This window comes from Vipera ursinii (genome assembly GCF_947247035.1).
Source record: "Vipera ursinii genome assembly, chromosome: 2".
Lineage (NCBI taxonomy): Eukaryota > Metazoa > Chordata > Lepidosauria > Squamata > Viperidae > Vipera > Vipera ursinii.
The window spans coordinates 270,097,236-270,124,232 of NC_139513.1; the positions used below are offsets into that span (position 1 = coordinate 270,097,236).

General features: G+C 38.5%; 3 protein-coding genes across 10 annotated transcripts in view; 1 reads left to right on the forward strand and 2 right to left on the reverse strand.

Annotated features, from left to right (window-relative positions):
* Positions 1-22,474, forward strand: part of PLPP1 (phospholipid phosphatase 1) — a 90,824-nt gene extending 68,350 nt beyond the window's left edge. For all 5 annotated transcript variants that reach the window (XM_083355542.1, XM_083355543.1, XM_083355546.1 and 2 more), the window contains 3 exons: positions 5,095-5,152; positions 19,997-20,173; positions 20,586-22,474. In XM_083355542.1, coding sequence (XP_083211668.1) covers positions 5,095-5,152; positions 19,997-20,173; positions 20,586-20,717 — 367 coding nt within the window. In that variant the 3' untranslated portion in view covers positions 20,718-22,474. The remainder of the gene's footprint in view (positions 1-5,094; positions 5,153-19,996; positions 20,174-20,585) is intronic.
* LOC310636069 (SKA complex subunit 1-like) lies at positions 11,881-15,609 on the reverse strand. The gene is given in 2 exon segments (XM_083355547.1): positions 11,881-12,813; positions 12,815-15,609. Coding segments are annotated over 2 exon segments (819 nt in total). The 5' UTR covers positions 12,965-15,609; the 3' UTR covers positions 11,881-12,144.
* The window catches only part of MTREX (Mtr4 exosome RNA helicase), a gene marked incomplete at its 3' end in the record, with an annotated part of 41,262 nt that continues 35,198 nt past the window's right edge, over positions 20,934-26,997 (reverse strand). For 2 of the 4 annotated variants that reach the window (XM_083355530.1, XM_083355533.1), the window contains 3 exons: positions 25,288-25,344; positions 24,269-24,431; positions 21,461-21,633 (listed from right to left, as the gene is read on the reverse strand). In XM_083355530.1, coding sequence (XP_083211656.1) covers positions 21,461-21,633; positions 24,269-24,431; positions 25,288-25,344 — 393 coding nt within the window. Of the gene's footprint in view, positions 21,158-21,460; positions 21,634-24,268; positions 24,432-25,287; positions 25,345-26,997 lie in introns of those variants that run through there. The other 2 variants (XM_083355531.1, XR_014491596.1) reach the window with 2 other exon arrangements.

Here is a 26,997-nt window from a genome sequence, read left to right on the forward strand (position 1 = left end):
TTTTGACAAGGAAGACAAATGGGTGTGTAGCTTGCTAATACTTTGCAGAAGTTTCAGTTTAATAAAGGACTGGCCTGCATCTTAAGGCTTGGTTCATAGAAAATGATTCCTGCAGAAGCAATGATTTGCTTCAGCCTTCTTGAAGCAATTGGAAATGGCACAAATGGAATCCAGTTTTTTAAACTTTGTTGCTTATAGCAGGAAAAATGCAGCTGTTTATTTAGGCTGCCCGACCCTTGAAGAGGTTTGTAAAAGACCAAAGAGATGTCCTCTTTCCCTCTTCCTACCACCTCCAATTCTGGAGTGCAGAATCCAAATCTGAAAGGGCTTGGAGAGAACATTAACATCTTTTGGCTCTGAAACCTTTTGCCATCATGCCTCCCTTTAGACTAATCTTAATGTACATCTCTCCCCTAAAAGTCAAAGTCCAAAATGAACACAAATGAACTATGAAACAGTACAATGATTGTGAAGTTTCCATTTCAAGTGTAGCTCTTGATAGCATCTCTGCTAAAGTGCATGCAAAGCATACTCTTTATTATAAACCTTTTGAGTTAAATATGAGTTATTCTTACTGTTAGGGGTGGGGTGTGTGATCATAATTAGCAAGTTCAGAAAATTATTGAGAAAATTTGTTTTTACAGTTCACCAGTCCTCTGGCAGTCATCTCCAAAAAGCTTCTTAATGTTATTGATGGAAGAATTTGAAGGAAAATTCATACTTCAAGGAAAATAATGGATGAACGTATATGTAAAAAATTATTTTACTAGCAAGTACTTTGTTCTATGTCGTCAGAAAATAGGAAATCCTCTTGAACATCTTCAAGAAGAGTAGATGCTGAAACCAAATTGTTCTAAAATATTGTAGCTGAGTACTAGAATATTAAGTTTCAACTGTCAGTGTAACTTCATTGATGCAATGAATGTTTTTCTCTCTTTATGAAATACTCTATTGTTGCAAAATACCATCTGCTATATTTACTTATTTTGGACCTGAGGGTAGCAAATGATGAGAGAGTATAATGTGGATGCAAAAGATGGTTTCAAGAATGCAATTGTTACCAGATTGAAAACATGTCCTCCTCTTAATACATCATATCTTGAAATGCCAGTTTTAGGAGTGTTTTCGTGGTGGTGAGGTTGTGTTTTGCAATATGGTTTGTTCTAATGTTTATACACTGAATATGCTGGGCAGTTTGATCTTTTCTGAAATAGTGACCTGTTAAACAGCACATGACGATTTTATCCTCTTACTATTCCTATTTCATTTAAAAGAGAGTCGCATACTGGATGGAATCAACCTGTTCATACTGTTTTAGAAGCTGTGGTAATTTTGGTATATTGCAAAACTAAACATAAGTTGCCTCAAAAAGGACATGCTGCATAATGTAAAGATGCAATAAATCTAGCATTCCCCAACTTGATGCCTTTCAGAGAGTTTGGGATTACAATTCCCAGAATTCCCAACCAGCATAGTTGATGGATATGCTGCCTGAAAATGAAGAAATTATTGTCCAATAAAACACAGAGGATCCCAAATTGAGGAGGTGCTTATTAATAGCCCTCTGCTACATTAATTTGTCTGATCCATTTTTAAACACGTTTAAAGTAGTGGTCATTAACAAAAGTTGTGGCAACAGCTCTAAAAATTAATCCTTACATAAATGTTTATCTACTTTCAATCAATGTATTGATTTTATGAAAGTATGAGAAAGGATGGATTGTTGTCCAAGTTTATTACATGCTTTTGTAAATATTTTATTTATTAATTACAATCATATGTACTTAATAAACAACTCGGGGTCTGGGTCCCTTTATCATTCAGTGGTATCAATTAACTTTCACTCAAAATCCAATACTACACCATCCAGTATTTCCACGATCTTCTCTTCTTCCAATAGTAATCATTTCCCCCCACTATACAAGTATAATTCTTACTGCTATTAATACCTATACAATTAAATATAAAAACATCTTCATATAAACATCTTCATCACATGTTTCTAATGTTATACATAGTGTCAGTAATACCAGTTTATAATATCTTCTGTCACCAAAACATATCTCAAATGTATTTGCAATCAGTTCCCTTATTCAGTCTGTATCCTGTTTTTCCCCCTCTTTTTTCCCCAATTTTAATTTCCCATCAATATTCAAAATAACTTTATCAATTATCTGTTTTCTCATAATTCATTACATTTGGGTAATTGAAAGCTTCCCTTATACCGACCCTCTTAGTATTTTCATATTTCCCATCTTATGGAAAATTATGTTATCCTAATTGCAAATCACATCCTTCTATTTTATAATGGTCCTTTTATTTCTAACAATTGTCTATTCTTTTAATCATATTCATACATCCATTAGATGGTATAAAACCTCATCTAATTAGTCAGGACATCTACTTATTACATGCTATAGAGCCTGTTATAGTTTACTATTGAGTTAACTTACATTGCATCATATTTATCTCAAGAAGTTGAATATGCCAAATACTTGATTCTGGGTGCTGCTTCCTACTGGGTTACACTGTCCCTGATGCCTGGATGCAAGTGAGAATTATGCAGATGTTTCCCAGAAGGTAATAACAAATGCTCAAGCCTCCAAAAATGTGGGAGCTTTTACTTTTCTTACAATCTTGACTACTTAGATACTGTACATAAACGTTGTTCAATTCAGATCTCATATGACTTCATTTGCTCTGAGTAACAGTAATATGCTGAGAGACAGCAGTTCTCAGGTTAAAGATGTCACTTATGTCAATAATCAACAACTGCTCCACTTCAGCAACTGTGAAACACAGAGTTTCTTGAAATATGGGATGGTGAGAAGAAGAAGCAACAGATTTAAAGTGCTATAGGGATGTGGAAGCTGCATCCTCATACTTGGGGGGTGGGCAATTAGTTGTTTATAAATTCTGTTTATAAGCTGTTATTTGTGAATGCTTTCCTTTCTTGTTTTTCAGAACATTTTCAGCATCATCTTGATTTAGCATTATCAGAGGGACACATTTTAAAAATCAGTTCTATTTTTTTAAAAAAAATTGAATTGGACAAACTTGGAATTAAAAACTTAGCTATTAGATGGGAACAGTTGTCAGAGCTATAATTAGCCTAGCTTCTCAAAATTATACACTTGAGCAAACATGGAGGTTTTGCTAGATGGTTCTTTATTTGCCTCATATTCTCTGGCAACTTAAACACCCCAGCTCAAGTCCCTTTTTCTTTTAAGATCCTTCATTCTACTCAGGGTGCCTCCTTGAGTTAACTTTTAGTGATATAAAATAGATTTTGCAATATGAGCTAAAATGCTTAACATAATTTGGTTGCATTCTTGATTAGAATACGAACTGATTTTTTTTCCTAATACAGAACATGCCACGTCAGTATCCAAATTGTATTGATAGCTTTGTAAAAGGTCTTACAATAGCACCTTCATCAGACAAGGATGAATTTTGTGCAACTACATAGAAGAATTGTTCAAAGCATGTTTAAAAAGAATTACAAATCTAACTTCTCGCTATGTTGATAGTGTTTTCCATGAGATGTATGCCATGTATGTTTTGTGATGAAAAAAACATCTCTTCTAGATTGTTTCTCTCTTGATGAACCTAGAAAGAGCTCTGGTGCCAGGTATCTAGATTTGTTGCTCCTTCATATTTTTAAATAGCTTATTTGGGAAAGAAATGTCAACATTAGCCTTAATGGCCCGAGTGAGAAGTCAAAATTAAATGTATACTCTAGCTTTGTATTAACCTTTCCAGGAGAAAGATATGCAAGGGCAGTTGAAACAATAACATCCTGAAAGCACTTGAGACTTGATGTGTGATCTGCTATTGGGATGATTTAAATAATTTAACAACATGATGACAGAGGAAGATGAAATATAACTAAATAAAATCATTGTAGTTTGCTTATTTACCAACTAGAGCTGGAGGGACAAAGACTGAAGGACATTGTCTGCAGAAATGCTGCAAGAGTTTGGAAAATAAATGGCTGGACGGAGGGACAAAATGTTCTACTCTGAGGCTGCCTTTGGAAAAAAGAGTTGTAGAGGAACATTTAGCAGTATCTCTATTGTGTCTCTGTTTAAAATATTAAAATTATGGCAGGCAGTGACAGAGAGAAGAAAAACAAATACAGCTGGGGAACTGATAAGCTATAAAGGACAGGTATTTCCAGCTGGAACTAGAATACCATTAATAACTTTCTCTGAAGTTCTCTAGGAGAGACATGATCTGTGTCTGGAATCATGAAAGTATAGCTAATATACTGTGGTGCATTCTGATGTTGAAAGGTCAGGCTATATTGGCTGTGTCTTTTGGCAACACTGCATCCAAGAATAGAAGACTAATTGTAATAGTCTGAAATCCTTGGCATGAATGTGTTTAGGCACACTGCTCTTCTCTCACTCTCATCCTTTCCATCCATATATGGAGATAATACGGTCTAGTTCTGCAAGGTTATGATCACCCCTTGCATCAAGGCTTGGAATCAAAGCTTGTGAGAACCCCCAAAGCCAACTGAGCAGCCCACGCTATAAAATCCAAAACTGGGTAATCCTGTATCTCCAAACTGTTCACAGTTATGTTTTAATAATGCTGCATCATTTATATTGTGGATTAAGTACTCTCATAATCTTTTGGGCAGACTAGCCGAACTTTTAAGACATTACAGAATCAAACAGATAAATGTTAAAGTTCTAAAACATTGATTAATAGACGAACCTTTTAATTTATTAATTCAAGTGAACATAACTCATTTGGAATAGAAATTACAAATTGTAAACTACAAAGACAACTGTTATTGCTCTCCTTGCTTCTGTTTGGATATGTTTATATCCCTGGCTTCTCTTTCAAGGACTCAGCTTAGCATTTTTCTTCACAATTTTCCAGTGAGGAAGGTATGAGAAATAGTAACTTGTCCAAAGTTATTCAGTGTATTTTGCCAAATTCAAATTTTGAATCTCAAATGTGAAAAAAATCTGCTACGTTTGCTCTGCATTTTCTTTTCCTTTTTTTTAAATAAAGGAACAGATGGTATATTAAAAAAAATAAATGCATACTCACTTATTTGCATTTATTCTTATTTTTCAGATTGTCATTTTATTCTGGACATTCATCATTCTCCATGTATTGCATGCTGTTTCTAGCAGTAAGTATATGTATTTTTAGCAGCTGGTTATGATGTTTAAAAAGTTTGAGGTGGAAATATTTGCTGCATCAGCAGAATTTCTTTTGAGCTATTTGTGCAAGGGAAGCATTAAATAAAAGTCATTTGGGGGTGGAATGGGGGTGTTTGGAATGCTTGGTCAATACCTCCCCGCAGACTTCAATTGAATTAACAGGATATTTTTCACCCAGATGAACAAGTAAATTGATTGGGGGGGGTAATTTTTTTTAAAATCCCATTTATATCCCGCCCTTCTCCGAAGACTCAGGGCGGCTTACAATCTAAAGCACAAATCAATGCTTTAGATTTGTCCCAATTTGTCCCATTAAAATGGAATATATATATTTTAAAGTCCACCAGTCAAAAAGAAATATTCTTTTCTCTTACGCAGTAGTCTAATTGGAATTTCTTTAGACACAATTACATCTGTATTGTTTATATTCAGTCTTGCACTAAAATGCTGCTGAAAGACTTGATTTCTTGTCTTCTTGCACCAGCTATCTCTTGGAACATTCTTGGAAAGAATGTTGACTCACCAAGTGGATTTCTCTTATCCTGCCTCTCAGAAAATCTCTCTTTAGCTATAATTGACTATATCCAAAACTATTTAAGAAAGTGAAGCTTTTGGGAACCTTTTATCCATATAGGTTGTATTACAGCTGCAAGCTTGATTGGAATCCCTTGAATGAGACAGGGCAGCTGGAAGATGGAGATGTTTATGTTTGTGTGCTTGTTCGTTTATTTATGGGCTTATCTGTCCCCAGTGGCTTTGGTAGGATAGGCATAGTCCAGGTCCCCACAGTGTAGTTGTGTTGCCTGATGGATCCTTTGAAGTGTGCCTTCTCTGTGATGGTGGCTGACTTGTGGAACAGTCATCTGCTGGAGAAATGGATGGCCTTAACCCTGTTGACTTTTGGGAAAATGGTGAAGACCTGACTTTTTCCCCAGGATTGAGGCCAGGATGTTGATGAAACTGAGATAGAGGATGAATACAAGTTTTATTGAGGCCTCAATGATGTTTAGTGTTTTAAATGGTCTTTTTAGTGTACTGTGTTTTTATTCTGTTCAATGCTTAACGTTTTCTCTAGTAGAGCAGTTATCTAACTTTGTTTAATAAAATAATAAACGAGTTTATTTTGCATGTCACAAAATAAATCTCCAAATCTTGTTTGTAATCTGCAAAGTCTCCTGGTAGTTGACCATAGTAAGATACTGAAAAAGGATATACATTAACATGTCCATGGTAAAATAGGAATAACTAGAGAGAGAGAGAAACATAAGTTATTCTTGAATGCTCATCACAAGAGCTTTCTTTTAATTAAGATCGAAAAAATTCAATGGGATGGGATGGGATGGGGAACTAACTTAGCTTCTGGAGGGAGGTGGACCCAGAAAAGCCTATGGACAGGTCTACCTTCCCTTCCTGAGAGTGAGAATCACCAGCACCTTCTCCCAGAAAACACACCTGTCAAGCAAATCAACTCTGGCTGGAGAAGATAAGTCTGCAAATCCATAGATACTAAGCCTTCTCATAGGTGTTTTCTGCACCTATGCCTCTGTTATTTGGATTAGAAAGAGATGTCTCTTCTCTGACACTTGGGAAGAGGAGGCATCTTGCTATCACTTAATTTGGTCCCACTTCTCATGCCATCCCAAGCAAATTATCTCTGAGAAAATGCAGCCCCCCCTGCCCCCCAAAAAAGGATGCTTGTTTGGTAGGGTCGTGCAACTTAAAAGTGAACTCAAGTGCAGAAAGATTAATTACTTCCAATGATTTTTATCTAATAGAATGGACAGATGGAGGGGTTAAAATGTGAAGCTGTTACTTATGCAATCAAAATGCCTCGTTCTAACCTGTTACATGCACTGTTTATGTGAAAAAGGGATAGAGCTTCAGTTGCATAGAGTTGTCATGGCTGCCACTTGACTGTTTTTAATCACCCTCTTGAACAGTTGTGGGTGGAAGTAATTGTTTTTTGGAGTGCTGAGCTGCTTTTTAAATCACATTCAGAGTACCCTAAACATATTTTAGAGAAGTAATTGAAGCAAGACTACAGTATTCTTATTTTCAGTAACATTTATTTCATGTAGGTCCTTTGGCCATTATACAACAAATGGGCAACAACACAATAAACTAATCATTAATCTTGAAAGTCAGCAGTACAAAAGTCAATTAAAAACATGCTAAAAATAGTCAATGAATCATTTTAAGCCGATGCTGAACATAATTCTTTTAGTACTAGGCACTCACTCATCCATTTTTATTATTCACAAATTTCTCATTTGCTTCAGTGGGTCAGAATAACTGGCAAACCTAATTTGTATTTGTCTTGACATTGGTTTTTGTTTCAGTTCAGAGAAATTGCCAATTTGTTTGGAAGGATTAAACCAATTTATAAGAGAAGGAGAAAATGGTGCTCACATTTTTATTCCTCCAAACAACCATTTCCTAACCTGGCCCCTTTGTTTCGATTAAACTACAACTAGTCCTGATCATTCAAAGGCAAGTAGATAAACAAAGGTGTCTTGATGGGCAAGGCTGGCATGTCACAAAGTATTCACCGCCTTGTCTTATTTATGTAATGAAGGCGGGATTTTAAAAAAATCTGAAGAAATAAATTGAAAGTTAATTTTGGTTACTAGATGTCTAACCAATTCCTTTCTAATAAAAGCTGCACCTTAGCTTCATGTTCTTAATTTACAATAAGAATGTTGGATACAAGGTACCCTTGACAGTACATTATAAAGCACCAATGATATACTGAAGTGTGTGGGGAAACCTCCCCCCCTCCCTGGGCATAAGATGAGTTAAAAAGGATCTTGAGAATGTCTGAGGAATTTCCCTGTAGGAACGCTCTCAATTCTTGAATGAGTTGGGGGTATTATCTTACGCTCTAAGGAAGAGTTTGTTCAGTTGTGAAGTTCTTTCCTATTAAAGTGTCTTGCCTCTTACAACATACAGATGTACTCTCCATTGGATAGTGCAGGATTTTGTTCCCTTTCAGTCGGCTACATCTGCTAACCTGTTTCAAATGTTCTTTCCAAGCTGCTTCATCCTGCCGCTTGCACGCTTGGCTCCAGCTGTGAGTCTGCTGCTCGTGACTCCCCAGTTCCTCACATGTGGCATTACTCACAGCTTGGATAAATCATAAGCAGACGCTTCAAACTCCAGCCTCTTGAGGACCAAAGGAATCTCACATATGCTAGTGTGACTGACTGTGCACACAGACAAAATCCCAAAGCCAACCCAAAAACTACAATTGTGCAATCCAGCCACATTGACAACTAGATTGCAGTTCTGAAGAAACTGTTGGCACTTCAGGCTCTCTTTATTCCGTCAGAGTATTCTCTTCAACTTCTCCCCTTTAAATTCCTCCAGATTGTAAGAAGGTCCATATGCTTTTGAAGCAAGGGTTCATTTGGGCCAGTGTAGCTACTGTTCTCACTGAAGTTTTTGGTCCTTTCTGACCTCCTCTAGCACTACTGTGTTTTAATATGTAGCCTTTGATCAGCTAAAAAAGGTGCACACAAACCTATATTGTAACACAACTTGAAATTCAGGACCATGTGAATAAACATTTTCCTCTCCTTTCTACAACCTTCACTCCCAAGCTCTTCTTCAGAAATTCTTCCAGAATATATACAGGCTGCATTTATATGATTATCTTAACCTGTATTTGTACAAGATGTCAAATGGTAAACTAATCAAATGAGTTGGCTTGCATAGCAGGCTAAGCCTTAAAAAAGTTAATTTTAGCTGACTTCGTCATATTATGCTTTAGAACAGATATACAGATAGATACCATCATAATTGGTACCATATGCATGTTTCTTATCAGGACTTAGCTGATGGCAGAACCTGGCTGACCCAATCTGAGTAAGAAACTACCGTATATACTTGAGTATAAGCCGACTCGAGTATAAGCCGAGACCCCCAATTTCACCCCCAAAAACTGGAAAAAGTTGGTGACTTGAGTATAAGCCGATCCGCCGTTCTGCAAGCCTCCGCTTCGTTCAGGCTGCTTCGTTCCACAGCGGAAAGAAGCAGGCAGGCAGGGGGCGGAGGAACGGAGACCCGGCGACGTTTGGGGAGGTTTGGGCGCCTCTCCAAATATCCCCAAACGTCTCCGTTCCTCTGTGCCCTGCCTGCCTGCTTCTTTCCACAGCGGAAAGAAGCAGGGAGGCAGGGGGCGGAGGAACGGAGACCCGGCGACGTTTGGGGATATTTGGAGAGGCGCCCAAACCTCCCCAAACGTCGCCGGGTCTCCGTTCCTCCGTGCCCTGCCTCCCTGCTTCTTTCCGCTGTGGAAAGAAGCAGGCAGGCAGGGCACAGAGGAACGGAGACCCGGCGACGTTTGGGGAGGTTTGGGGCCTCTCCAAATATCCCCAAACGTCGCCGGGTCTCCGTTCCTCTGTGCCCTGCCTGCCTGCTTCTTTCCACAGCAGAAAGAAGCAGGGAGGCAGGGGGCGGAGGAACGGAGACCCGGCGACGTTTGGGGAGGTTTGGGCGCCTCTCCAAATATCCCCAAACGTCGCCGGGTCTCCGTTCCTCTGTGCCCTGCCTGCCTGCTTCTTTCCACAGCGGAAAGAAGCAGGGAGGCAGGGGGCGGAGGAACGGAGACCCGGCGACGTTTGGGGAGGTTTGGGCGCCTCTCCAAATATCCCCAAACGTCGCCGGGTGTCCGTTCCTCTGTGCCCTGCCTGCCTGCTTCTTTCCACAGCAGAAAGAAGCAGGGAGGCAGGGCACAGAGGAACGGAGACCCGGCGACGTTTGGGGATATTTGGAGAGGCGCCCAAACCTCCCCAAACGTCGCCGGGTCTCCGTTCCTCCGCCCCCTGCCTCCCTGCTTCTTTCTGCTGTGGAAAGAAGCAGGCAGGCAGGGCACAGAGGAACGGAGACCCGGCGACGTTTGGGGATATTTGGAGAGGCGCCCAAACCTCCCCAAACGTCGCCGGGTCTCCGTTCCTCCGCCCCCTGCCTCCCTGCTTCTTTCTGCTGTGGAAAGAAGCAGGCAGGCAGGGCACAGAGGAACGGAGACCCGGCGACGTTTGGGGATATTTGGAGAGGCGCCCAAACCTCCCCAAACGTCGCCGGGTCTCCGTTCCTCCGCCCCCTGCCTCCCTGCTTCTTTCCGCTGTGGAAAGAAGCAGGCAGGCAGGGCGCAGAGGAACGGAGACCCGGCTTCGTTTGGGGACTTTTGGGGAGGTGCGCACGCACCTCCCCAAACCTCCCCAAACTTCGGCAGGTCTCCGGACGGCGGTGGCTTGGGAGAGGTGAGCGCGATCCCGGAAGCTCCAAAGCCTCGGCCGCGCACAAGTCCTCAGTAAGTTTTTTTGTTGACTGGAGTATAAGCCGAAGTGGAATTTTTCAGCCCAAAAAGTGGGCTGAAAAATTCGGCTTATACTCAAGTATATACGGTAAGTAGAAGAGGGTTTGGTTAATACTTATGGCAAGACCTATAGGATATCCCAGGGATGCAGGCTAGATTGGGAAGAAAGCAATGGCAAATTGCTTCCATATGGCTCCTAAGAAGGCCGCAGTGATGCAGCCACAAGGAATAAAGTCACCTTGCAGAGGTCTGTTACTGCATTTCAGCCCTTGGGCTCAGAAATTAAGTATGGTGAGACTGCTTAGTCTTTGGATAGAAGACTTCCAAGGACTCCTAGCACAGTAGACTGTGCAATAGAGAGGAAACGGTCCAGAAAAAGACATTGGCAAAGCACTTCTGTGTAGTTTAAAGAAAACCCCATGGCTGTGTCCATTAAGTCACCAGGAATCAAGCTGGACTCCAAGAAATGTTATCTTTTACTTCTTATAAAATGAAATTCATGTTATGCTGTCTTTAAATTTGTTATCTAGTAATTTACATAAATTCAGAAATTATCAGAATGCCCAATTCTGAAGTCCCAGAGCAGTTTAACTTTATCATTTTCTATCACTTTCTCTATTTTATGATCCCACCAGTTCTTACTTACAGGCAAATGATATTTCTTGCAGATCTTCCAATGTACCATTGTTGTTACTTTGTCATGCTGCTGCTTGTAGTCAGTCTGTGCGATCTTCTTGCAGCAGCTTACCAGGTGGTCCACTGTTTCCTCAGCTTCTTTGCATAGGGGGCACTTGCTGTCTTCTCAATTTTGACTTTGTATGCATTTGTCCTTAAGGCTTGGTCTTCTGCAGTCAGAATTAGTCCCTTGGTCTCTTTCTTCAACTTTCCTGCTCTTAGCCATTGCCAGGTCTTGTTATTATCTGCTTTCCCAGCTATTTTTTTAATGTACTGGCCATGTAGTGCTTTGTCTTCCCATGCCTTTATTCTGTTCTTCATTTGGTCTTCCTTGTAGGCCAGTTTGGTCTCTCCAGTAGTCAGTAAGCCTTCCTGATATACTAATTTCAGTGCATCTTCATCATTGTCCTTCAGATATTCTTCCAAAGCCATTTTTTCTTTTTCAACCATCTTATGTACTTGCAACATTCAACGTCCACCTATTTGCTTTGGTAGATAGAGTCTGTCAATGCCACTGCGTGGATGAAGGGCATGATTCATTGTCATTATTTTTCTGGTCTTCCTATCCATTGCTTTTAGTTCTGCTTGAGATGATGATGATGGTGATGATTATAAAGTGATTGTAGTGGAAAGGACATTTAAGTGAAAGTCCTACTGAGTGGAACTAGAAATGCTAGAGGAAATGAAAGTGAGATTAGAAGATGCATATCAGGACAGCAGAGAGGATGTATGGTTGGTTGTTGGTTGAAGGATTATAAAACTGAGGAAGTGGTGATCATGGAAGATTCCAAATGTTTATTTATTGGTTCGCTGTCTCAATCACTGCACAAACCTAAAATCTTTGTCCCATAACAAACATGTTAGTAATGCCAACAAAACCCGTCTTTTCTAATAATAATGGCAGGAAGAAAGCAAAACAAAGATGCAGCATGGTCAAAACCAAACGTCCACAAGAGTGACCAATAATTTTTAGCAGATGGCATAGCGGACAAGCCGGGATCCTCGGATTTCCTGCACTCGGTGGCAATGTCGCAAGATAGTCAGCATTCTGTGAAAACGTTTCTCAACCTTCATCTGGGTGAACTCTTCAATATCAGCCTCCACAATAAAATATTCACCTTTTGTGTCTTCGGTTTCTTCTTCCTGGAATCGGTAGTAGAGATTCCTGGTTGCGTTCACCATGGTTTTCACCGGCTGGCGCAGGATGCTGTATTTGGTAGCAATGGCTTTGTCGATCTTGGCAACGACCATGTTCACTTGGCTGAGTGTGAATCGGCCTTTCATGTATGAGGGAATGTTCTCAAACTCCTCTGCCGTTATGAAGGGGGCTTCTCTGATGCACTTGGAGACTTTGGCTGACTTCTTTGAGGATTTATTCTCTTCGGCCTTGCACGGTTCCTTCTCCTTCAGAGTTGTGCTTATCGAACTGCCTTGTGTGGCTTGGGGAAGGTAAATCGGCATATTTTCTGCAAAATGCTGGGTTTCCAAATAGTCCCTCTCGACCGACTCCTGCAGCTCCTTGAGTTTTTTCTGTAGTCTCCTCTGATGATGATACTCCTCTTCCAATTTATTGAGGAGGCTATTTAAGAGAATTATTTCATGGACTACCTTATTGAGCACTGTCTTCAAAGACGGGTCCTTGCCTTTTTTTTCTCAGCAGAAATGACTTCTTTATATTTGTGATATTGGAATTGAGATGAAAGCACAAGTTTGAAGAGATTGTAGATGTTTTTGCATCAAGCTCACCGGATGAGGCCAGGCTCACCCCCGCCTCCTCCCCCTCCGTCATCTCCGGAGTCGCCAATCCACGCAAAACCGAGAACTTCCCTCCAGCAGAGACTTGCTCACATTCAACAAGATTCCAAATGTGGGGTCAACAAGAACAGCGGCAGTGGCAAGATGCAAACTGAATAGTGTTGTGCCTTAGTGGATCAGCAGAGGTTGTGCATGCATTGCTGGGATTCTTGGGGTGAGAGGCTTGGCATCTCTGAAGTCTGTAGCTGCCATGGCAAGGCCTATCGAGGATTTGTCTGTAAATAACCAATCATCAGTGCAAGTGACAACTATGGCAGGAAGGTGGCTATCATTAATAGGTCTCCTGGTATGATACAGTACATTGAGACCAAGTTTCGTCAGTGGAGAAAGACTAGAGTTATGGAGGGAATTCTACTCTCATAATGGTTGGCACTATTTTATTGAGTATAACAGTGCTGAGCTTTTGACCGTTACTAAATATATTCATATATAGTAGCTAGATGACACTATCATGTTTTATTATAACCTATTTCTATTTTAAATTTTTAAATTTATGCTTTAGTTATAGACAATAATACTGTACTTCTTTAACCTAGAGACACAGGTTACAGTGGTAACAACAGCGGCAATAATATTTGTAATATTCTTTAGCTTGTGTTTTATGGTTGATCTTCCTTTTTTACTTTTAAATCAATGGTTAATACATTTTGGGTTGGTCTCAACCCAAAGTTTTGAGAGTCATAAAAAAGTAGTCATTCCTTCCTGATTATAAAGTAGCTGTTAAAATTCTTAAGCTTCTCCAGTTTAAAGACAATATAAGGGGGAGGGGCATGTAAAAGGAGGGTGTGCCCTTTTCTGCTCCCCATGAATTTTGGTTTCCAAAGATGTGGGGCCACCAGCTTTGGGCTGTGATATTCTCGACAATCAGCAGCAAATGAGTATCTCTTGCTGCCTTGTAGTGGTGATGAAGTTTTTTTTAGCCATATGAAGGGTGTTGTTAACAAATTGTGGGGGAAGAATTTTAGCTGTTTTTTTTCAGGGTGGTGGTGTTGTTCCAAGGCAAGAACAAAAGCCCCCCCCAACTGCTGCTGTCTTGAAGAAAACCGAGTCCAACTGCTTTTAAGTGCATGGGGGAGGGGGAAAGCTATAGATACAATCTTATCCATGTCTTTTTGGCCCTTAGTGAAATGCAGAGCTTTTATCTCTTCTGTAATGTGTCTGTGTGGCAATGATTATTACTTAGCAGACATGTGTTAGCTGTATTTTAAGTGCTTGGAACATGTGTAATGACCATTTATTATTACTTAAAATGTATCAAATTCATTGTCGGTTGTGGATATATTCTGCTTATTGGCATAAAGCCCATCTATGAGAAATGTATGACATATGTGTCAATGTTACAGATTTGACGTTTTGGCTTTTGTATGTGATCTATTTAAACTAGGGTTTCCTTATGTGGAAAAATACTTGAAAAAACTGCATATATCTGACTGTGTGCTATTTTTTTTCTATACTCACATCCATCCTCGATGAAGAAACTCAGGTATATATAATCCTCCACACCAACTTCTAAACAAACTTTCCTTGTAATGAGAGGTTGGATACAAGTTATAATTTCTCCAGAATGGTTGGGTCAAAGAATCACTCATTGAGGATACATATCATGGCTTCCTTCAAGGGAAATGGCAAAATTCCTCTTCCAAAGAGACAATAAACATTACCTAGATCTAGTCTCCTGTTACCTCCTTGACCGCTGTGCCCCAAGTAGGGCAAGAATGATGGCGCTCACAACACAGAGGAGCCTGACCTCAATGCAATCTCAGATAACCTCACAAGATAGTATGTTTGTCATCTTGATAAGATTCAATGATAACTAAGTGAGTATTTTGCTAGGTAACTCTGCTTTCTGTTATAAAATAGTTTGGGGTTTTCACACAATGCTTTAAAAGTCCATCTTATCACATCTTCCTTTTTATGAATAGCATATGCTGTTAACTTCTTTTCTCTTGAACTCTTGAAGAGACGACCTACTATGATGTTGTTAGCTAAACTGATCTCTGCACAATACTCCTCCCTCTTTAAAGGGCTTTGTGACCTGAAAAACAATGGAAAAAATTCTCCTCATCTCTGGGTAAAATGTTGTTTGATAACAGTTTTCCTACTCTTAATAATTAAAAATACCAATGTATAGCCACTTCAAAGAAACTGTGGGTACATTTATTACAGATTAAGGAAACATTGAGTCCTGACTAGTGCATCTCTTCAGAACTAGTGGGGAACAGTTTTTGAATCGGCTGAGGCTTGCAAATTTCCATGTGTAGGAAAGCACCATATTTAAATGTTATCCCTGGTGTCTAGTATCCTAGGAGAGCCTGCAGCAGGAGGGCCTATTGATTAAGGCAACAGCAGTAGGCATAGTTTGGCCATTATAGGCTAAGTTAGAGGTATGTTCTGTGCAGACCTTGGCAGTGGAGAGGCTATTTCAGCCACTTACTTGTCATCTTTTGCTTGACAGACTAGCTCTGCAAAATGAGCTAGCTGACTGGATTTAAATGTCCCCAAGAAATTTTAAGGTGGAGTTAGTTCAATCATTTGCCTACCTTTGAACCAAAATACAACCTCTTTGTGTTTATTGACCAAATCAGTTGACCCTTTTTTGGTGCTGCCTCCAATTTTTTTTATTTTAATTCCATTTATATCCTGCCCTTCTCCGAAGACTCAGGGCGGCTTACAAGCTTAGCAGTAGCCTTCATTCTATGTATATGCCTGCTTATTAGGGCTTTCACTTCCCCCCAAGCGGCATTATTACAAAGTCAGCTTAATTGCCCCCAACAATCTGGGTCCTCATTTTACCTACCTCGGAAGGATGGAAGGCTGAGTCAACCTTGAGCCTGGTGGGATGCGAACCTGCACTAATTGCAGGCAGCTGGTGTTACTTAAGGAGGCATTAGCCCACTGCTCCACCAAGGATGTTTGTTTAAATATTTTCAAATAATAGGGTATGAGATTTGCAAACATTCAACAAAGTCCATACATGAGCCTATAGAAATAAAGGGGTGTGTCTTAGCACGTCAAGAACAGGAAAAAAAACAACGAAGAAATTTAAAGAAGGGATTGGTGATCTAAATTTTTCTTGTTCAGACCAAGTGTTGTTATGTTTGGATCCTTTTCCTCTCTGCTGCTTTCATTACATTGAGGATTATAAACACACACCAACAAAAACATGAATAGAATTTAACCCTGTAAAGCAAAACCAGGACTAGGATTCAAAGTGTTCTTTTAGGTGACTTCTAAAATGTGGCCTGGGCAACCTTTTTACCATTTGGGGGCCCACTTCATTAAATGGCTTCCCTGGGTGATAATGATCTGTTATGAACATCAGTATCTTTTTCCTCTGCTTGCCCTTATAATTAGAGAGAGAGATCTTTAGCAATTCTATATAACATAATACATAAAACTACAGAACTGTAACTAAACTATCAGTAAATTCTTATGCACCATCCCTCTGTTTCAGCATGGCTTGTATTCAGCAGAATTATTAATCGTAGGTGTCACTGTACAAGACAGGGCTATGAATTAGATGATCACCTCAGAGTTAAAATCCCCCATTTTCTATGGTCTTGGCTTTAAACATGATCTGCAAGCATCTGATTTATTTTTAGTGTATATGACAAAAAAGAGACTTGAAGCTACAATGCAGTTTAATTCTTAAAAATTATCTGATTATCTCACAGCCTTTGTTTGAAGTCTGACTCCTGCAGACATACACCCCCTCCTCTATTCTTTCGTTCAGTAGTTCTTTGTAGATATTAAAACAAAAATAATGCGTGGCCTGCATCTTATAAGCTCTTAAGTCAAGATTGTGTGAGATCTTATTGCAGAGTATAATTCCGTGGAGACCCTTAGCAAGATCAGCACTGTAGTGGAAAATTTTGCTGTGGTGGAGCACACCATAACCAAGCACTAAGAAGAATCTCCCCTCCCGCCCCCATTTTTTTTTAAAATCAGTCTTGACCTGTTGAGGCAGCTCTGTATTTACATCCAGAGGATTGCGTAGTCTGTGAATGAAGAACTGGAGAAAATGACTAGAAATAATTACATATTACTCATTTTTTGTCAGATCTTCTACAACTATTTAATGGTGGTTCCAAAAACCCTTTTAAGTTTGCTGGCTGTGATATTTAACCTTAGAAGGCAAATGTTTCTTTTCTTGGAAATATATTAAATGGATCTATAGTACTTTTTGAAAAGGGAATGTAGTGGAATAAGGGCTGCATTTCAACTTCCAATGAAAATGTCTTGGATCAAAAAACCAGGAATTAAACATACAATCTTTTCTACAAATATATACTTAATATATTTGTAGAAAAGATTGTATGTTTAATTATGGGTAAAGGTTACCTAACTTGCCTAAACATATCTTGATGTAACCTATGGGTGTTCATGACCTAACAGAGGTCATTTTAAATTAATAAAAGAACTTTTAAATGTAGCCTGTAAATGCAACATGTAATATAATATAATATAACATAACCATTTTTGGAATAGGGTAGAAAAATGGTTCGGTTGTAAATTTATAAACAAGTCATTTGCCTCCATCCTTTTGCTCAGGGCCAGCAAGCTTAGAAATGCCTTGGCACTGATGTCTCCATGACCAGCAATTTTCAAACTCCCACTCTGCTGTAACCATTTAACCCTTGGTACTCCTGCTTCTCCCCTGCAATTGGCATAACCCAAAAGCTTTGCACAATGTTCATGAAAAAGCCATTGGAAACATCCCAATTGCTGGAGAAAATGAAATATAAGTCTTGGCTCACCTCAGTGTATTATTTATCCAATTTATATGCCACTCCAATTTTAAAAGATTCTAATGTATTAAATCATTAGCTACCTAAACTTGCAATAATTTCCACCTTGAAACACCTAATGGAATTCAATTAACAGCTTCTGAAAGATGTGAAACTTGGTGGTAACATGAATATGATTGCAAATTACTTATTGCAGATAAAGGAAAGAGTACAGAATCTTTCCAGTTTTAATACAATATCTTGTGTAAATGTTAAAAAAGACACTTTGAAGCTTTAGGATGAGTTTATCGAGATCTGATCTCAGAGGAACTCTATGGTCATCCTACCTCTTGCCATACTTTCAGGCTTCGGGGCTTTCATGATAGACCCAGAAAGAGATGTGCCCTGAAAAATCACAGATATGCTGGACCCAACCCCTTCCAACCTTAGAAGAATCCCATATCACTTAATTTGCCTCAGTTGTAAATGTATTTAGAATTTATTTCCTCATTAATCACTTTCTTTTAACATCTGAAGAGAGATAGTGCAGCAAATGCTGTTTCTCCTTTATTTCTGCCTGGAGCCTGGCAAAACCCTGAGCAACTTAGTGCCCTAACATATGGAAATAAAATCCATGAATAAACATTAAAGCCACGTTTCCTGTTTTGCCATCTCAGTTGTTCAGAGTCCTGCTTTATGCAACCATTTCTACTTCAGGGAGGTTCAAACACCACATTTTAATCACTCATTCAATTTTGACATATTGGCAAGTAGGATGAAATCCTACCAGTTACCACCTAGATCCCAGGCACTCAACCGGTTTTGTGTTTGAACCACAAGTTTCTAAATGACTGTCTTAAGGTTCCACCTTTTCTCCCACTCATAACCACATATACCACCTTCCCTCCTACATGTGTAATGTCGCTCTGCCAACTATAGCAATTGCTTGTGTGTGGAAACCATGTTAGCCAAGTAAAGCATTTTTCAATGTCTTTGTTGGAATTCCTAAACTGGAAAAAAGGATGAATGCCAGCCTGCTTTTTTTAGACCATCAGAATTACTCCTGGCTCTAGTTCTCATTGGAAATAAATGGTTTACATTAGTGTAACGGTTAGAGTCACAAAAAAGGTCTAGAGAAAACTGTTTGGTTTGGAACACCACTATGCAATTTTGCTGTTGAACTTCATACCTGCCTTAGTGTCAAAACTCCTGCATTCATCTCTGAAGAATATGTCTGCAGAATGTCTTAAACTTCAATCATACAAACATTTAAGAAAGCCAGACCAAGTAAAAGTTTCAATCTGTGAAAAACTTACCTGGTTATTTAAAAATGGCTACATATACCAGTAGCATTAAACTTCAGTCTTTTTATAGCAGAATGACACAGATGAGTACCAAAAGGGTGATGTAATCACTAGTTTCAGAAACCTGTGTATGTGTATTCATTCAGATAGATCTAATGTTTCTAGCAAGGAAGGCAGCTTTTCATATTTATCTTTGGAAGCACACATGCAATTTGCCGTTCAGTTCATAGCATGTGTGACTACACAATGGTTTGCCTCTGTTAGTATTTTTCGTGGCCATGCCCAGGACACCATATAATTATTTGTTGAATAGTTATAGTGTATGTGAATAAATTACTTGCCAATATTTTTGTGCTCCTCCTTGATGGATATTAAGGAACTACAGTCTGAAAGGTCAATTCTAGGCCACAGTGAATATTGCTCGGTAAGAAGGAGCACTTTTGTGACCATCCTGAAAAAAGGTGGAAGCGCCTTTAGGAAAATGCCATCTCTGGTTCTGGTCATTACTGCTACTGGTCATTATTTTGTGATTAATATTCCCATACTGTAACTAAGATAACTATTAGACACCTCAGAATACTTGGCAAGATGTTTTTCACAGCGACTGTCAAATGATTGTGGCATTGACTATTTCCTTATTCAGAAAAGACAACCATGACATTTGTAACTTATTACTGAAACCGTACCACTTTGAATTTAAAAATGGGCAACACTTTATACACACACACACACATATATATATATCTATATATACACAGGCTGATAGAAAGGATGTCTGTAAAAATATTAAGCACAATACTGAATATGAAGAAACAGCGCTCAAGTTGTCTTTACACTTATCTTAGCAAGGTGATCTATCTGCCTTCTGCGATGCCAGTACTACATCCATTACTATCCATTAGGTGATTGTATTTTCTACAAAAAAATGTTTAACTTTTGACAGATCTTGCTGAAAGTGTGCCTTTTGGGTTTCAGCTTTATCTCCAGGCCAGAATGAAAGGTGACTGGGCAAGACTTTTGCGTCCTACGGTCCAGTTTGGACTTATTGCTGCATCCATTTATGTGGGCCTCTCCCGTGTTTCTGATTACAAACATCACTGGAGCGACGTGTTGACTGGACTTATCCAGGGAGCACTGGTAGCAACCCTTATCGTAAGTCTGCAACATTTTTTTGATCATTTCCATTTTCAAACAAGCTAATTTGATTTAACCTTTTCTGGGTTTCCCCCCCCCCCCAAACTGAAATAAATCGCAAAGGGGCTTTCATATATTTAAACTGCCAGTTCCATGTGTCATAGGTTAACTGCAATGGGAAAAAGATGACATGAAGTTTGCATTTGCATTTGTCAATACTGGAGAACAAAGCAGCCTTTTACCAGATTTCACTATCCCACGTATCAATTTTTTCCTCCCTATTTGCTCTGTAAATCGTTGAGTGTCAGCCATCACTTCTAGAGAAAGCCTTCCAGTTTGAGTATACCCAGTGGCTGATGTGTACAGAAGGATAGTTAACAACAGTGTAAGTACTGTTCTATCTGCTGACACAATTATTGTGTCCCTACAGGTTGTATATGTCTCAGATTTCTTCAAAGAGAGAGGCCGTACATTTAAACAGAAGGAGGAAGAAGATTCACATACAACTCTACATGAGACACCTACCAATGGAAATCACTATGGCAGTAATCACCAGCCGTGATATGTTCAAGAGCTATTATCCTGCGAAATCTCCTATTTAACAGGAAAATTTCACAATTATTTCTGGTCTATGTAAAAAAAGAAATAAATGCCTTTTGAAGGGACTGCTGCTGCTATACCTCTTAAGTGCTCACTTTACATGTATATAGTTAACAACAATGTATTTAAAAACCTTAAATTTCTATTGGTTCAAGCTTATGCTTTATAACACAGTATCCTGACTATTTTTTTAATTAAAATAATATGTAATACTTATTACAAACAGCAATGAAATACATTCAAAATAAGAATCTGTCTTGCTTGGAAGAGGAAGCACTGGTAATTTTAGTGGCTCTTTTTTAGAGTAACTGCTGCAGAATGAAGGCTGTTCAGACACCACACATTCTTCTTATAGATAAAGACTTGCAGCAAACACAATGTCTCTCTTGATTTTTGTAATTCCTGTTGAGAATTAAAAAAAAGAGTATATCCAATGTCAATGACATAATTGTAGTCACATACTACTTACTTGCTCATGATAATAAGATCTAGTAAAAGGAAACTAAAGTCCAGGCCTGAATTTTCAAAATATCTTATTTTCTCCCAATTTCCACGTCAAGATATTGTACAACTATTTTGATTGTTATGGAAACATTAGCAGACTCCTAGATAACCTCTCCCCTCCCCCTTTCAAATTCAACAACAGCAGATTATAATAGGCATGTTCAGTTCAAATGGAATACTTTGGCTTACAGCCAAGCAATTTTAAACTGCTTGTAAATATATTCTACATTTTAAGGTGCACATATTTATATAATATTGTACATACAAACCTTCTGCAAATTTGTTTTCCAGTTCTGTATTTCCAATGGCCTTTGCTGCTTGGCACATCTGTCTAAGCAATTCTTCTAGCCTCCTCATACATCGAATTATGCTACCTGAATGAGGAAATATACATAGATAAAAATAGGTAGATAGATATTCGTGTTAATCATTTTCTGCAAAGTAATGGGGCCCTTTCTATGAAGTAAATAGAATAGGACTGTTGCCTCTATTGTGGGTTTTTTTGTGTGGAGCTGTTCATAAAATCAAGCTCATTCATTCAATTCTCTTTATCAGAAGCAGAGAAGGAGTGTAACAAAGTTTAAAAATGGCTCTGAAATCCACAGGAGTATTTCCTTTATGTATGATGGGCTTTGGCTAACCATCCCTGAAATTCATGCTTAATATGGGGGCTTTGTGGTCTTTGGGGCATTCCAAGTCAGTCCTCCCTCTCTCATTCTGTGCTTTGGGAAATATTTCATGTATTATATTTCAGCCTTAGCATATGTCACAAATTTATTGTGAATGCAGATAATTTTAAAAAGGGAATCCAGAATCTACCTATCTCTCTCCTGTATATTTTTATATTCTGCAATGACACCTGATGAAATGTCTTGTTTTAAACATTCTGGAAAACCTGTGAGCTGGAACTGTAAAAGTAGCCTAAGTGGGTATAGATTAAGGCAGGGGATAATTTTTTTTTTGCTATTGATGAGAATTTGAAGAAATGAGGCCTGTAATGAACAATTTCATCAATTTGAAAGATTAAGTGTGATTGCTTGATTAAAAATCCAGCAACTCTTTTAAAAAGTCATATGGAGTCAGTTATCAAAAAGAAACAAATCTGAGCCACAAGAGCTTGGAACACTGACCTCTTCAGAACTTTGAGCAAACTTATTATTTCAAGAAAGAAATAATTCCTGCTGACAAGGTTTGATATGAAAAAACTATAAAGAATATGTTGACATCGAGGAATCTTCCTTGTGGTCATATCATAGAGCAAGTATTACATCAAATCAGGCACCAAATGAATTCCTTTTGCCAAGATATTCAGTGAGCACGTGCTCACTGAACCTGCCGCTTGTATTTTCTCTCCAAACTGACAATGTGTCATTAAAACTTTAATTCAGTGTACTTTGCTGTGACAGAAAAATGCCTTTCAGTATTACTGCTCATGTTTGGAAGCATTTTTGTTTGCTTATCTGATATCTGGAAATAAATATTTGCAATTTTAATGGGATTTGACAAAAAAAAAAGTTAAGCTGCTATCCTCAGTGCCTTGTTTATGTTTTACATAACTTTCTACCTTAACAATGGAAATTGCTTTTGTGGGCAGCTTAACAGAATTTAATCATCCCACTCTGCCCAGTTGTTGAACTTCAACAAATCTAGCCCGTTGTGCAGTTCTGGTCTCCCATTTAAAAATAACAAATTTGCTTACTGGAAAAAATTTTATCGCATAGGGAACAAAAGAGGACACTTTTATATAGCATTTATAAATGCAACTGTTCACAAAACTGCCTGCCTGCTTCACTGCAATCAATAAAATGCATACCTAACAAAAGTAACTTCAGGCCTCTTTTATTCTTCTCCCCTGGGATCCTTGTCTCTCAATGAATGGCATAGTGGTGGGTGGGGGATGGACAGAATGGAAGATTTACTTATATCTAATCTCGCTTTTTCCTGATTTATAAAGAGGTTGTAGATGCTAACAATCTCATTATAAGAAACATAATTTTTTTCCCTTGGAATAACGATTTAAACAGCTCACAAGATCTTTCGAATTTACAGAAACTTTGGGGTCCCTTAATATTTTAAGGAAATAATCTCATTCTCAAAAATTAAGATGTTATAGCTACTCTTGTTTGTGAGCAAAGCAAAGACTCACTACAAAAACAACAACTGTCAACCTGGGAAAAGGGGTCACAAACAAGCACATGTACAAGAAAGGAAGAAAATCTTCTGTTCCTGGTCACATCAAATTTCAATCCACACTCAGAGAACTTCTTTCTTAATCACATTTACCAAATACATAGCATTTGTCCACCACTGTGTTAATACCCCGCAAAGCCCTTTGGATTGCCAGTTATTTTTGCAAAGAAACCCTTTGACATTTACTCTGGCTGCAACTTGGTTTCAAAGCAACTGTTGCCACAACAAACAATGCATTCAATATTTGCAGTGATTGCTAATGCTTGGGAAGGGGGTGGGGGAAAGTAAAAAAATAGTTTTTATACAATCAAGATTTTAAAAACTAAATGGCCAATAGGGCAGTTTGTTTATTTATTCATTCAATTTACATTCCGCTTCTCCAGTGAGCACTTAAACCAATTCACAATTAAAAAAAAGATTTAAAACCAAATATGTCTGCAGTACATACGCTTAAGTTCAGTGTAAAAACTTCAATTCTCCCTCTTCCCCTACCCGAAAACTATGGTTTGCTGGGTGTATTTAAGTACAAATGTGATAATACATAGGGTGGTCTCATGAAAATTTATAATGGAAATGAGAAAAGAGAAACTAATTTGGTGTTTTTCAATGTTTGTGAAAGCCAATTTCTTCCTCGTAAAGGAACTGGAAAAAATAGGCAGAATAATTTATCATTTTTTAGGCCACAATGCCATGTTCTCTTATCCTTTGTTGGAAATTCTTCCTTTCTTATAATTATCAATGTGAAAAAGAATACAGCCACAACTACTTACAACCTAAGGCATTTGATTCTTTAACTTCAGCATCAAAATAAGCACATACCTTCGAAGACATCTGTCATTTTACATATATGAGCAAATGTAGCACCATTGGCCCACGTGTATACCACATCCATCAGGTTTGGTCTGAACAAACTGAGATAGTTTTCCTCATCAACTTCCAATTTAGCTTCTGCTGAAACTTTGGCAATTCTTTTTGCACATTCCTTAAAAAGGAAAATAAAACATTTTATTTAAATCAACAAAAGCCCATATATCAATCACTGTTTAGTTTCTATTGTTGAAGGAGAGATAAAATTCATGTCTTACAGATTTCTTTTACGTTTTAAATAAAGTAATTATTTGAATATAACTACTTTGTTTAAATAGAGCTTCTGCTTCATAGTGGAAAATGTGTATGTTGGCTTCCTGGAATGCACAACACATTAAAGCAGAGCTCACATTAATAGGATAAAATTGGGATTCCCAAATGATACTCCATGAGGCATCAATCAGACTGTAGATACTATAGTTCCTGTTCCTGCCATGTTCCTTACTCCACTTACATTTTTAAAGCGAAATGCCAATTTCTAGCATTATCTTTATTTTCAAAAATGTTTCTGGACACTCTAGAAAATAAAAATGAATTCAAGGAACACATTGGAAGGCATAACATAGGGTATCCTTACCAATGAATGTAACTAAATATATCCACCCAGTCCATGTCAGCCATATTATGACAGCTCTCAACATTTCAAATGTAGAGCATTCCTGGGGTAAATTCCTGGGGTTATCCAATCATATTCAACATCAAAACAATTTTAAATTACGCTGATAGATTTACAATTAAGTGATATCAAATGCTCATATTATTGTAATTGTAATATAATAAAATTGCAAAACAAAAAAGCAGACAAATTATATAGGCTTCTAAAGTAAACAGATGCATTTTTCTCATTAGAAAAATACACTTACCAATTTACATTTAAGATTTCAATCTGAATTATGTAATACATTTTATTCTACACAAAAGCTTCCTGTGTTAGATCAACTTATGCGTGAAACAAACTGAAAAACATTTACCTGCATTTGACGAAGAGGACCTGCTAATTGTTCAGTTAGTTTGGGCATTTCACTCGACTGCAAAAAAAAAAGAACACACCAACAACTTCAATATATTCTACATATTTAAAATTCGTGTAACTACCATACAAAATCTTAGTGGAATCAAAAACACTACACAGACTGATTATCACTTTTTAAAATATCTTTATAAAGCTTCTCTGCCAATGTTGAATGCAGAATACTGTATGAGCTTCCTGGATTTTTTCCCCAGTGAAATATTCCCAGTGTTTACTACATGTCATTTTGGAAGAAAAGGAAAGGCTGACATTACTATTGCAATCTCTGAAATACGCTCTTTATCTCTGAAATATGCTCTTTGTTGTTGTTAGTTGCGAAGTCATGTCCAACCCATCGCGACCCCATGGACAATGTTCCTCCAGGCCTTCCTGTCCTCTACCATCTTCTGGAGTCCGTTTAAGCTCACGCCTACTGCTTCAGTGACTCCATCCAGCCACCTCATTCTCTGTCGTCCCCTTCTTCTATTGCCCTCAATCTTTCCCAGCATTAGGCTCTTCTCCAGTGAGTCCTTCCTTCTCGTTAGGTGGCCAAAGTATTTGAGTTTCCACTTCAGGATCTGGTCTTCTAAAGAGCAGTCAGGGTTGATCTCTTCTAGGACTGATTGGTTTGATTGCATTGCAGTCCAAAGGACTCGCAGGAGTCTTCTCCAGCACCATAGTTCAAAGGCCTCAATTCTTTGGCGCTCAGCCTTTCTTATGGTCCAGATTTCACAGCCATACATTGCAACTGGGAAAACCATAGCCTTGACTATACACACTTTTGTTGACAGGATGATGTCTCTGCTTTTTAGTGTGCTGTCTAGATTTGCCATGGCTTTCCTCCCCAGGAGCAAGCATCTTTTAATTTCTTGGCTGCAGTCCCCATCTGCAGTGATCATGGAGCCCAAGAAAATAAAATCTGTCACTACCTCCATTTCTTCCCCATTTCTTTGCCAGGAATTGAGAGGGCCGGATGCCATGATCTTGGTTTTCTTAATTTAAGTTTCAACCCAACTTTTGCACTCTCCTTCTTCAGCTGCAACAAGAGGCTCTTTAGTTCCTCTTCACTTTCTGCCATTAGAGTGGTATCATCTGCATATCTTAGGTTGTTGCTATTTCTCCCGGCAATCTTAATTCCAACTTTTGATTCATCTAGCCCTGCTTTTCTCATGATGAATATGCTCTTTAACCAAAATTAATTCTGTTCTCCTGACTTTTCTTGCAGAACTCTTCCCATATATATTAAGTCAGGCATGTCAAACTGCCGGCCCGCGGGCCGGATGCATCACGACAAAACTGCGCCCTCCCCACTGCCGGCAATGGGGGAAAAGTCACATGACATTACGAGTTTGACATGCCTGTATTAAGTGGTCAGATCTACAAAGGAATGGCCAGGGTTGTTTGGAAAGCTGAAGAGACTCTCACCAGCCTTTTTTCTCCTGTCATTCCCAATTCCCATCACCATATTTACTTAAGAAAGCTCTAATTTACTCCATGCATCTGATGAAGTGAGCTTGAGCCATGAAAGTGCCTGTGTTCATTTCTTTGGCATTATAGTGTATACAAGTTCAGTTGTAGACTCTGGGTGGCTCATTGGAAAAAAAACACATCATAAAAATACCATGAAACCAAAATAATAAAAATACATAATAAATCCACATAAGCATAATAA